This window comes from Syngnathus typhle, linkage group LG2, assembly GCF_033458585.1.
Source record: "Syngnathus typhle isolate RoL2023-S1 ecotype Sweden linkage group LG2, RoL_Styp_1.0, whole genome shotgun sequence".
Classification (NCBI taxonomy): Eukaryota; Metazoa; Chordata; class Actinopteri; order Syngnathiformes; family Syngnathidae; genus Syngnathus; species Syngnathus typhle.
The window spans coordinates 9,587,156-9,599,594 of record NC_083739.1 but is presented as its reverse complement, the minus strand read 5'-3'; the positions used below and the strand labels follow the sequence as shown (position 1 = coordinate 9,599,594).

General features: G+C 42.4%; 1 protein-coding gene across 2 annotated transcripts; it reads right to left on the bottom strand.

Annotated features, from left to right (window-relative positions):
* Positions 1 to 1,899: 1,899 nt before the first annotated feature.
* Positions 1,900 to 12,354, bottom strand: uckl1a (uridine-cytidine kinase 1-like 1a). Of its 2 annotated transcripts, none has more exons than XM_061271891.1 (15): positions 12,217 to 12,354; positions 9,924 to 10,111; positions 9,653 to 9,759; positions 8,850 to 9,020; positions 8,432 to 8,503; positions 8,145 to 8,334; positions 6,837 to 6,898; positions 6,474 to 6,490; positions 6,040 to 6,138; positions 5,393 to 5,486; positions 5,076 to 5,138; positions 4,885 to 5,007; positions 4,061 to 4,168; positions 3,043 to 3,199; positions 1,900 to 2,713 (listed from the first exon to the last, which is right to left on the bottom strand). In XM_061271891.1, exons 1-15 carry the CDS (start codon positions 12,303 to 12,305, stop codon positions 2,637 to 2,639), a joined length of 1,617 nt encoding a protein of 538 aa, XP_061127875.1. In that variant the 5' UTR covers positions 12,306 to 12,354; the 3' UTR covers positions 1,900 to 2,636. The 2 variants fall into 2 exon arrangements, with proteins under 2 accessions (XP_061127875.1, XP_061127874.1); XM_061271890.1 differs by lacking the exon at positions 12,217 to 12,354 and adding an exon at positions 10,465 to 10,926.
* Between the last annotated feature and the right edge of the window lie 85 nt (positions 12,355 to 12,439).

Sequence of the window (12,439 nt, the reverse complement as noted above, 5' to 3'; positions counted from 1 at the left end):
TGACCAAATATTCCCAGCAAAGCGTGTGGTTATACTGTATGTTGATGCAATGTGTATGTATATTACAAAAGAGAAAGAATAATAAATATATCCTCAGTGTCAAGAAATCTATCTTTTTCTATGATGTTTAATTGTGTTATGGAATGAGTAATCTTGTGACACAAACAGCTGCAATGTAAAAATTAACAAAAAAGAAAAAAAAAGAAAATCCCGTGTGTTGTTTGTTTTTCTTGAAATCGTAAAACTCGGGGGGCGCCCATCCGACCGGACGGATGGCTGGATGGCTCCGCCCACTTGAGTCAGTCTGTGTGGCGGTAGCTCATGTTTTGTGTTTGCTCTTCAGACTACAGGGTCTTGTACTCCAGCAGCGTGTGATCCAAGTGCTAAGTGCAAAAGATTGTAATGTTTTATATCAAGATTACTATCCATGAAATGTCAGTCAAGTTTATACTTTTGTAATAAAGTGGCACTTTAAAAACAGATGCTTTATCTCATAGTCTCGCTTATTTAAAAAAAAAAAAAGCCAAGAGTTCAATTTGAAGTTTTGGATGCGAAAATGTTTCATGTAAACAGTGCTTTTGATTAAAAATGCGCAAATGTTACCGTGGTTCTCAAACCTTTCGCATCATCTAAAAGAATACTTGTTTTCACATCGCCATATTAAGCAGCATCTCATCTTAAATGCGCATCGAAGTGCGAGGATCGAGCGTCCAGGAGGTTCCACAGGTTAGCGTTTCTATCTCCTCCATTGTAACATATGACAACGGGCGTTCACCGGCTGGCTCGTAACCGACATAGAACTTCAAATTAAATCGTTAGGTGGTGTCGTGGATGTCTAGGTCATGACTTTGATAACTGTGAATGACCTGGCGGTAGATTTGCAGGAATTATGTTGCTTTCCCTTTATCAATGAAAGGCAGGTAGATACATTTCAGAAAAAAAATAGTATATTAAGGACTTTCATTGCCCACCAATGATGTGCGCATGGAAAATAAACAGTAAGATGGGTTAAAACGTTGGCAGTGTCTTGTGCGTGGTTTTTCCCCATCTGCGTACGTTTGAAGAGCCGCGTGTGCTCGTGCGCAAGTGGAACAGGAGAAGGGGGGACTCGGAAGGACGACGGGGGTGAAAATAGGTCACCCCATTAAAACAAAAAGCTTGCCGCCGACATCGCAACAGTCTGCCGAATTCTCATTGGTGGCTTTGTCTCCATGGCAACAGGTTAACCTTGAGGCAGGAGTCACGTGGTCGAGTGAGTCTACTCGCGCTGTCTTGAAAGACGCGGCGTGCGTGCGTACGTCGTGTGACATCCGCGTAGCGAGCCCAAACACGCGTGGATGTGTGGGGGTGGGGTCCACACAACGTCTTCGCCATAGTACGACGTGAATGGGCGCATGGATGAGAGCGTCGGGCTCATCATAGAGGCTCGCGGTCGAGGAAAAGGTTACATCGGATGAGAGATCATTAGAATCACACAGTCATCACGACGCGTGCATCCGTGGGAATAATCATGACTTGTGCTGGTCTTTTTTTTTTTTTTTGTGCAAACCCACAAATGACACGTTGATCGTTTGATTCGTACACACCCACCGCACCTTCTGAAAAGGACAAGCGTTACTGATGGATGGATGAATGTGGAAATAAGCGTCCTTAAACAAGGTGCGCGCAAGAAATCGCTTGCTGTTCTTGAGTGCTGACTATAATCACCAGTGACCCCTGTAGGACATTAAGTGTATGACAAATTGGCAAATTTAACTTTATTCCGTGTTTTTGCTAAAGTGGTTTAAGTGCTCACGCTGGAAGTACTGTACCAACATCGATATAACAATAAATTAAAATATTCTATATATTATTGCTGTAAAAGGTAGATATGACTGGTTTTAATCTGTAGGCAAGTAGCTTTTGGAACAATGCTCATACTTTAAGTACATCAGTACATTCAAGATTTAACAATATGAGATGTAACGGGACTGAGGCAGCACTTACAATTAAGCAGATTCAAGGCATGGACTTAAGTGAGAAGTCCCCTCATGGCTGAGGCCCGAGGGCAGCTATCTTAATTGTGCCTATGGTATTTTTACAGATTTATGGATCCCTTCACGGTCTACGTCTTGATGTCACGGTGCTAGGACCTAGTTGGCACTGCTAGCTGGAGACAAAAGAGAGCCAGCAGGCAATGGCACTATTTTTATGAAGAAAAATGTCTTGTCGTTTAGTTTGGGGCCAACTATACTAAAACAAAAACGTTAAATAATATCACATCCCAATTCCTAGCCCCTGCTAGTAATATGTTTAAATTAATCATTACCAGCTGAAGTGCCAGTTTGTCTTTATGCCCTTGACGGTGTTTCAACTTTAATAAGCAGAATATGAACAGAGTATGAACATTTTAGTATCACAACGTAAAATAATACGAGTGGAACCTTGTTACAATGAATCCCTGGGGGGGAAAAAAACGTTAATATTAACACTGTTATTGCTTAAGGTCACAAGATTGCTGCTGTCTCAAAGTCATGAGATTCCTGAAGATGTTGAACAGGTTGACCCAAACCTACCTGCTATTAAAATTCAACATTGGGCCAAGAGTTCAGACCATTTAACCACAGTGAAAACACACCACAAAGTTGTTTGGCGCATCAGTGTGGCCTCTGTTCCTGGTCCTCAGTGCATTTCTCAAATCCATCTGTGCCAAAGTAACGATCCCCAAAGTCCCCTGAAAGCACACAAGCATGATATATACCCAATAGCCTGTTTTTGGTGCACTCTGAATTTCGGAACGGCAAATTTGTGCAACAGATGCTGACTCAAGATTTGGGAATGAGCTGTCCTGCTCTACAAGAAATCATATAACAGTTAACAGTTGGATATGCGTTTTCAAAAACGTACAGACAAATTAAGTTGGCCTATCAAGGTTATGGTGCATTTTCAGTTCGTGAAATTTCATCGGAAACCCCATTAGCCGGAAAGTTTTGGGAACGTGTGCTTGTGTAGGAGCTGCTCTCTACCAAGCTGTGAATAAGAAAGCGGCGGGTGACTTCTTACCGATCCCGGGAATGACGTGCAAAGAGTGGTCCAGGCTCTTGTCCACAGCCGTGGTGATGATTTTCACTTTGGGGAAGGCGTAGGCCACCGAATGCACACCCAGCTCAGCCATCAGCAGCGACACCAGCAGAATCTTCTCCTCTTGCACTTCGTGGTCCTGCATGCACACACGCTATCTAGTGTGTTTTCTTTTGTTGTTGCTCCACATTTAGTAAACTAGACATTCTGTACAATGCTGCTGCCTTTTCTTGCTGTTTTGTTCTCATTCATAATTATAATGTACTATTGTTTTTATGTATTCATGTACCGCTCGGTCACGCTCTTGTGGTTGTTAATACTGCTAGCTTGCATTTATTACTCGACTCTGGAAAAAAATGAGTTGAAGTTACTCAATTTTATTTTGTCAAGTGGTAGCACAATATAAAATCTATTGGCTCCAGAGACATTATTTAAAAAAAAAAAAAAAAAAGAAAAAAAAAGGCATCTTGATCCAGATGCCAGAACTACTTCAACCATTTTCAGAAATAAATGAGTAAATTCACAATGTTTTTTTTCCCAGTGATATACAAAATTCTGCCATTATGATTGTATACAATGCTGCCTTGAGATAGTTATTTTTGCCGCGAGCATGCTAGTGCCTCAAAACACCCATCCCAAATGATTTTTCCTCATTGGTGCAAATGGAAATACCATTAATCGTTCCAGTCGCAATTTAAGAATGTCACGTCATGTCTGGGACTATGTATTCGTAGTAAACTGCATTGCATGCTACTTGCAATCTAATGACATCAATAGAATTCTGTAAAAGTGCACTGTGTAATATTTTGATTCTTCATAAGGACAAACATTGGGCACAGCTCACACTATGATGAAATACAGGTTGACAAGTCACAAGGATTAATCATGCTTAGGCTGTGTCAAAAAAGGACTTTTGTCATCTTGGTCAGGTCTCATAGGGGGCCATAATATTGTGGTGGTGTACTGCATGAATACGAATGTGTTTTGTGTGCGAACCCACCAGAAGCACTCGAACAGCCATCATGGCAGCAGCCCCGGTGGACACGGTGCTGTCCATGAGAATGACGTGATCTTCGCTGATGTCTTTGGGCAGACGCAGGTAATGAAGCTGGGAAAGACATGGGTTGCCATGGTAACAAAAGCAGGAGCGGTAGTTGCCAAGGAGAAAGCTATCACGTGGAGAGAAACGATCACTAAAAGGCTTCGTCTTTTGTTTAACGGGGTTCTTGAGACGCGATTGGACGATTAGCTCGCTTGGTGCCCAATAGGCTCGCAAAGAAGGTGGGGGTTGGGGGGGGGGGGTAATACAGTAAATTCCCCTCCATTGTGGGTACCTCTATTTTTTTAAATAGTTTCCTGTTTATTTTAGGAGTAATTCCACAGTTTGCCACTTGATGGTGTCACACTATTTTGCTTGAAATAGTGTAAATTTGAAAGAAACTTGAGGACCATAATCAATTCATCTTTTTTTTTCCCCCTTTGACCAGCTACCGAGCCCAAATTACATATTTCCTTTCCTCTCTTCGGGTGCGTCGATACTCTTTCTCCTGGCGCTAATTCTAGCATCCCATAAACTGCTTCGGCTCAACGTGGTCATGGTAACAACCAGCTGCACCCTAACCCCCCCCCCCCCACCTTTTTTAATCGCGTCGAGGATCCATTCCAGACATGGTTGGACAAGGAGATACACAGCTCTGAGTTCAGAACATAAGTCCATCGAGAAAAGTGTTTCTTTATACAAGCAACGCAATTGCGCAATCAATGTCATGTGGAGGAAAAAAACTGTTCTTGCAACCTCAGTAGTAAACTAATAGAGGCTCCTACCTCCGGCTCGCCCGAGTCAAGGTTCGTCTGGATGAGAATCTTGCCGATGCGCACGTCCTTGCACACGGCCCTCAGGGCGGGCTCCATGGTCTCTCCAGCCCGCAGGATGGACACGCCGGTGATCTGCGGGCATGAGTTGGCTTGTCAGTACATCTGCAGAAAACACTCTTTGGCCGGAGGACAATGCTCACCCCTTTGCCGCCGTATCTGTGGCCTTGGTACTCGTGGCCCTGTGGAGTGTTGACCTTGCATGGCTGACAAAGCAAAAAGCCCACTTATGGTCATGCATGAGTCAAGCATGTCAACAAGAGCAGTGGAGGAAAAAAAAAAAAAAAAAAAAAAACTAAACCAAAAAAATGCATGCATTGTTTAATTTGTATCAAGTATCAATTTGTGAAACATGAAATTGACCAAGTTTGGCCATATCGGTTTCCGCCCGACATCCACTGAGACACTTTCACGTATGATAAGTCACAACTGTCTTTGTAGTTAGTTATCAACGACACACCTGTGATGGCAAAAAGGTGAGTGCATGTTCTATAAGAAGACGCATTAATCTCTTTGAGTAGAAGATGAATTCATCTCGACTGGTTTCCTTATTCCTGCAAGGGAGAGAAATAAATGTTAGTAAGGACATTTTTACCATGATGTCATACAAACATCCAAGTGGCAAAAAACTCAAGTGATCTTTGATTGAACCTAAACTAAACTTAACATGTCATTTGACCAAGGTCATTGAGGTTACATTTATAGAGCAGGGTATGATACTTATTTTTAAAATGTATGCTCACATTTGAAAAACAAGTGACACACAAGGGCAAAAACGCGACGTCCTATGGTGCAGGATATATGGCCCCTTGCTCGTGTGGTTGGCAATTTCAAGGACCCAACATTCTTAACCAAACAATCTCATGCTCTCTCCATTTTGTCATGAAACCTTTTCTGCTCTTTATCATCCAGATTCACTTTTCTGACGCAGGGATGGATTGCGCCCTGTACAGCTGAGGTTAGCTTGCAGTCTAGGTGGCGCAACCCTAGACTAGCTTTTGTCATCATTTTCAGTCCAATGAATTTTTGCTATCAGAAAGTACTCTGGTTCACAAACTGTCCTGCAGCAAAAATAGAAAAAGAGGCGGAGCAAGTGGGTGGGGCTACCTGATGATAGTATGGAGGCCTCTGACCTGCGGGGTGCTTTCCAACACACTGAGCATCTGCGGCAATGTCTGAGTCTGCTGGGCGGATGCTAGGAGTGCCCTGACAAAAGAAAGAAAAGAAAAAACTGATTACGATTGATACCAGGACATTTTTGGACACGTTCAAAATTAACTGTGTACAGGAAATAAACAGCAGGACAGGGATAAAAAGGGAACATTCAACACAATCTTACAGAAAGATTTTAGTGAATGAATCGAGATGTATAAATGAAATCCTAAATAAAATAAATTCAGACCTGTGTAATTGCTTTTAAAGAAAAAGAGTTGAAATAAATGACACGCCCCCAACTTAATATGACATTTATACATGTTCCCGATGATTGTATCTACTTAGCACACTAAAACGATGTCAAGTGAAAATGCAATTCAGCGTACCTGGAACTGAGCTCACGCTGCGTAAAGAGAAAGTAGCAAATGAGACAGACAATGACAAGAGAAAATAGCTCAAAGATGCTTTTATCTGCCAATGATATGACACCTAGGGCAATCACATGCATTTTTAAAAGCTTTGGACAAATCATAAAACGTGGTCTCAATCTTATATTTCAAGAAACTTTGAGTGGATGTTGTGTATGTACAAGACTATTGAAAACAAACTCCTCATTTTAAAGTGCTTGAAAATTAAAATAGAGAATCACCCAGCATAGTTTGGCCACAATACAAGTTTTGTCAAGTTTTTTGACCTGAGGATCCTTCCTTCCACTAGATGGGGCCACAAAGTCAAACAGCATAACTTGCCTCTTCCAGCTGGCTGTGCACATGCTGGACTATCAGATCGATGGCCACCATATTGCCACCACCTTGAAGAGACGAGAGAAGAAAAGTCCGAAACTTACAATTCTCGTTTTGTCACTCAAAACAACTTCACAGATTCACGGACAATCAAAACAGTCACTCTCCCTCCCAACTAGTCTGTAGGTCACATTGCAAAAATTCAAAAACGTACTCGACCGAGGACCACATAGGAAAGCGACTCGGTCGAATTTGAAAGAAATCGCAAATGAACTGTTCAGGCAATCACAAATAAAATCAGATACACATTGCATGAACGCAAGAAAATTCAAACTGGGGGGGTGAACAGTGAACAGATTCTGACCGTGAGCCTCCAGACAAGACTGGGGAATATAGATGAGCAAGACAGGAACACTAGGCGCGGACACAGACGAGATACAACAGTAGACACCAAAACGGAGGCATACACGGGCAGGGTTTAAATAGATCAGGTAACAAGAGAGAGCAGGTGAAGGACATGACAACAACGAAGGGGTGTGGCTGAGGGAAGTTGCCGGCCGAGCGTCTCTGGCATGTCACGTGACAGTCAAGCAGTTTGAGTGTTGTGAATTTATGTATTTTTTTAACACAAAAAAACATGGCTATATATACATCAATACTTCTATGATAAGGGGGCCCTTGGTAACTCCAATAAATGACACTCCTTATATTTGCTATGATTATTTTCCTCAAAAAGTGTGGCAAGTGCCAAAAAAAAAACCCAAAAAGCAGCAGGGCTCGAAGCTTATTTTTTGCCCAAGTTGCCCTCGGGCAAGTTAGAGAAAATTTTACTTGCCCGAAACAAAATTTTACTTGCCCGACATTTTTTGGAGTGGATTTTTACTTGCCCGACACATTTTTGCAATAAAAAAGACAACACTATAAGTTTTGCCTTCATATGCCTTCGTATCCGCCAACCGGAAACAAGCTCTGCTGGTGCGCAGGCGCAGAAGAGCCAGGGACGGGTAAGGGAGCATGCATTTAATTACGAAGCGCTTTGCCGTTATCAATGTATTGCAGACTTACACGAGAAACTAACCGCTCCCTAGAAAACAAAATGTCGGACCAGAAGCGGCAGATGTTGCGAGAAATTATGCACAAAATCGTCTTTTTACAGCTTGAAAACATGGTATTATGGCAGGGCAAGTTCGGGCAAGTGAGGAAAAAATTCTACTTGCCCGTCTGCCATCGCTACTTGCCCCGGGCAATCGGGCAATCGTTAGTTTCGAGCCCTGAGCAGCCATTGTAAATGTTGGAAACTGTAGCAATTCTGACCTCTGGGGACCACAATGTCGGCCAACCTCATGGTGGGCTCAATGTATTGCTCAAATGCCGGTTTGACGAACTTGTTGTACTGCTTGATGACACCTTCCATGTCTCGCCCGCGCTCCGTGATGTCCCTACGAAGGCGGCGGACCAGCCGGATGTCCGAGTCCGTGTCCACAAAGATTTTCATATCCAGGAGCTGCGGGCGGGACGAGCAAAGGCCAACGGACGCTTAAAAGAGCTTCGCTTTGTTTTTCGATCAACACAAGATGGAGCTGTGCTTTCTTTCGCTTGACCTGAAGAAGATGTTTGTCTGCAAACGCCATAATTCCTTCAAATACGATCACGCTTGCGCCGTAGACATTCTTCTGTAGAAACCAGACACAACAGAGACACCATTGAGGACTTGGCTTTGAAAACGTGCTCCAAGTAGTTGTTAAGCGGCCAGCAGCATGTTGAACAGAAAGAGGGCAGTCACGCTCACTGCATGAAATCTGCCACTAAACTATTTCATTCCAAGAAATATGTGGTAAAAGTACGTCTATAATTCTCAATCTTGAACTATTTTGGATGAAAGCATACCACAGACATGCTATTACAACCCTGAGAAAATCTTTTCAATTCTCCAGCAAGTGACAAATTGTTTCTTCGACTATCTCACTGGAGATTTAATGAACAAACTGTACGATCTGGCCAGTTGGGATGAAAGCTCACCCAGTCTTTCTGTCGTCTGTGTGTGGTGAAGTCGTACACAGGGATCTTCACACTTTTGCCCTGTTTGAGTTTGCGCAAAGTGCCAACCAGCAGCTCAAAGTCAAAGGCCCCCGGATGATCAAAGTTGTAGTCGTTACTTGCCGCTAAGGCTTGCTCTTCAGGAGACAAATCCTGACAAAACACAACACGCAAAAGTAGTGTGCTTAAAGCCAGACCAATTTCAATAACACTGCTCTTATATTTTTTAACCACAGATACATAATAAATAAATGTAAAAATAAATGATAATAATAATAACAATAATAGGCAGCAGGCGACTTTTTGTGTGAAATTTCATAGGTATAAACACATGGTAATCTCCAAATTGAGCAAGCTTTTATATGTCAAATTTAAAAGCAAAACTTAAAAAGACCTCAAAAGCCGATGTGCTAGAAAGAAATGTTGACATTTTTTAAGACTGTCAAAAATAGATTTAGGGACACATAAAGCCATCTTTGATGAAAGGTTGCCGTTTTCCAGTGTAATTGATTAATCTGTTGATTACCATTTTGATTGATCAAAAATTCCTTTTCATACCTTCATTCCTAAACAGGACATTAGTTCATATTGACAGTGCAGAAAATTTGCAACTGCGAATTGAGCATGATTAGGTTTCAATTCAGTTACAATCACACACAAATCTAAGCCACACGATGGAGACAGAGAGATCTTTTGATCGCTTTGAGGCAGCAGTCCAGGTTTGACTCTCTCTGAGTCATCTGAGGCAAATACTGCGTAATACAGACACTGTCTGGCAATGTCACCTTATAGAAGGAATCCATGGACAGGAGCACTACCCAGGGCACATCCAGAGCCTTGATGATCTTGTTGGCCACGGTGGTTTTCCCTGAGGCGCTGCCCCCGCATAAGCCTGCCGTTCAAATATATGTGAACCCAAAATACATCTTTCATAAGTTACATAGTGCTCATCGTGAGAAGAGCAAAGTGGCTGCAGTCATCATCCATAAAGTTTGAGTCTTTCTTACCAAAGTAACGAGAGCAAAGTATTTGTACTTGGTTACTAACACATCGTACCGATGACGAAGGCCTCTTTGGACTGTGCTCCGTGCTCGTCGTACCAGGGAGGTCGACCGGCAGTGTATATGGTGCGTGTGCCCGTACGAAGCAAGGGTGGCTCAGTTTTACTCAGGGATGTGGTGCTCTTCCTGCGAGGGGCACTGGCGGGGGGAAAGAGCCGGTCCAAAGAATCGTCGCTGCTCCCGCTAAAAAACACACATTCTTTTGTCAGCTTGTATCGAATTGTGCACAGCATCTGAAGCAACAGAGTTGAGAAACAGTATAAACATGAAACTGTATAACTGGTTGCTCTTTTGCTATTGACTTTGCCTTGCTTTTGCTATTTGTACTCTCTTTTACACGTCTGTCTGTTCTTAGATCAAGTACTGTTGACCCCTTTGCTCTGTGAAGCTTCCCCGTTTTTAACAGCATGCTCATCAACCCGATCAACAAATGATTCCTCTATTATTTAGAGCGTACACAGCATGTCAAGTGCTGCTGTAAAAACAAAACAAATCCTGATTACGCCACAGAAAACAGTACCGCAGCCAATTCCTACCTGGAGTCGGACCTCAGGGACCAACAGCCGGAGATTCTGGCTCCGCTACAATCCTGCAGACTTCTATCTATGTTGACTGACAATCTGCTATCCTCCATGGGGCTTGTCTTCGTGGCAACTACTTCAAAGCAGTGACGGACCCTCAACCTTGTCCAAATTTGTAAACTGGAAAATCAAGTAAAGTCATGAAGTAGTCAGGTTTGATTTTGACTCTTCAAGAAGCTAACTCGGCTTAGGTGCTTCTGCCTTTAGGTCCGTCAGTGCCCACGTGTCCTCACTACTCTTTGGCATCTATCTGCACGTGTGTTAAGAGGATCAGTGTAACACTGGCAACAACGAGCTGCTTGGCCGGTATTAATGGAAGCACCTGGAAGTAACGAAACGGCACATGTCTTCAACTGATCATTTGTCACGGCTCACTCAGCTTGTAAATTGCACCAACTGTAAAACTCGATAACCATAATGCAGCTGCAGGCCTCAAACCATGGACAAGAAGCCTTGAAGTGGGCTTTGCAGTTCTCTACAGATGCCACAAGATGGCGGGAAAGCACTTAAAAAAGAGAGTGGTATTCCATTTTCATTGATTATTTACTGATATCTATTGGAACACAATCAGCAATTCATCAGTGCCATACATCCAGCATTTACACGTCACGAACCCATGTTACATAATAGGTGACTTTGTGCAGTAATTCAATTAATTAGCAGTGCAAAGATTGATCAACAACTAATCAATTATCAAATTAATAAACTATTTTAATATGGGATTCATCTTTTAATGTTTACCATGTCCTGATATTGTGAGTTCAGCCTCAACGTTAAACACTCTCCAGTTTCTATAGTCCTTCAGGCTGAATTCTGACTGTCTGCTGTATGCACGCACACTTGCTCCAGTTTTTCTCCTCTTATTTAATATGTTTGTTTATTTATTATTAATTCATCAATCTTATTTATTCACTGTTTGTGCCTTCTTGTTTTTATTTTTTTGTGTTGTTTACTTGTATGTATATTGTGTACTATGTCTTGTTACCGTGGGCTAGTGGGAACGTAATTTCGATTTCTTTGTGTGTCTTGGCATGTGAAGAAATTGACAATAAAGCAGACTTTGACTTTGAAATCAGACTGAGGAGTTGAATAAGATTTTCAAACATCTGCTTTTACTTAACAAATGAACATTTTTGCTGATTTTCTGATGAATGTTGCATACAAAAACAAGTGTTTTAGGAGATACTGATATTGACTTGTTAAGCGATTTCATCTGTTCAGACTCCTTCTCTCATGCCCTCCGCTGGCCGCTACGTAGACTGCTCCTGAAGCCTGTTCCGTTTTAATGCCATCAGTTTGCGCTTTGCAGACAATATTTCTCGCCGTTGAGTTTAATTTTACTTTACGAGCTTGCTAAAATGAAGACGGATTCCTTTTGTCCCTTTTCACTTACTTACAAAATATACACGTAACAGTGACGCAATATATTCCGTCATCAACTCAACTACCTACTTTTGGTGACGAGACACCACAGAAGCCAAGCTCAACCATCAAATTGTATTTATGTAGAAAAAGTAACTATTTTACACATTAGAGATCGTATTCAAGCCAAAGAAATCGATGCGAGCTGTCTTAGAAGGAGCGTATGCAAATATCTTGAGTTTCAGTACGAGGACACCGCTGGAGCGTCGAACGTACGAATAACCAAAGTACAAAATGACGGGTGATATTCTAGGTAAGAGGGTGAACGTAATTTTCGTCAGGTACCTGTCCGAGCGGCACGACATTATTTTCCCCTGCACTCCAGTTTCCACGGTGACGTGAAGTCGAAGCTGGCGTTGACCGCTCCAAACCATGGATGAGGATGACGACGATGAAGGACGTTAATTTTCTCACTGAGGCATCATGGGTAATGTAGTTTGGTGCTACGTGCCCGTCACCACGTCAATTCCAATCATTATCATCCATGAATCAGGGATGGAAAAACGTA

Excerpts from the sequence above, each read along its gene's own strand:
- uckl1a (XM_061271890.1), bottom strand. The coding sequence starts at position 10,562 with ATGGAGGATAGCAGATTGTCAGTCAACATAGATAGAAGTCTGCAGGAT. Across the intron at positions 9,021-9,652 it reads CCATGGATTCCTTCTATAAG|GATTTGTCTCCTGAAGAGCA; the intron begins GTGACATTGCCA and ends GTGTTTTGTCAG. Across the intron at positions 8,335-8,431 it reads CAGACAAACATCTTCTTCAG|CTCCTGGATATGAAAATCTT; the intron begins GTCAAGCGAAAG and ends TCCCGCCCGCAG.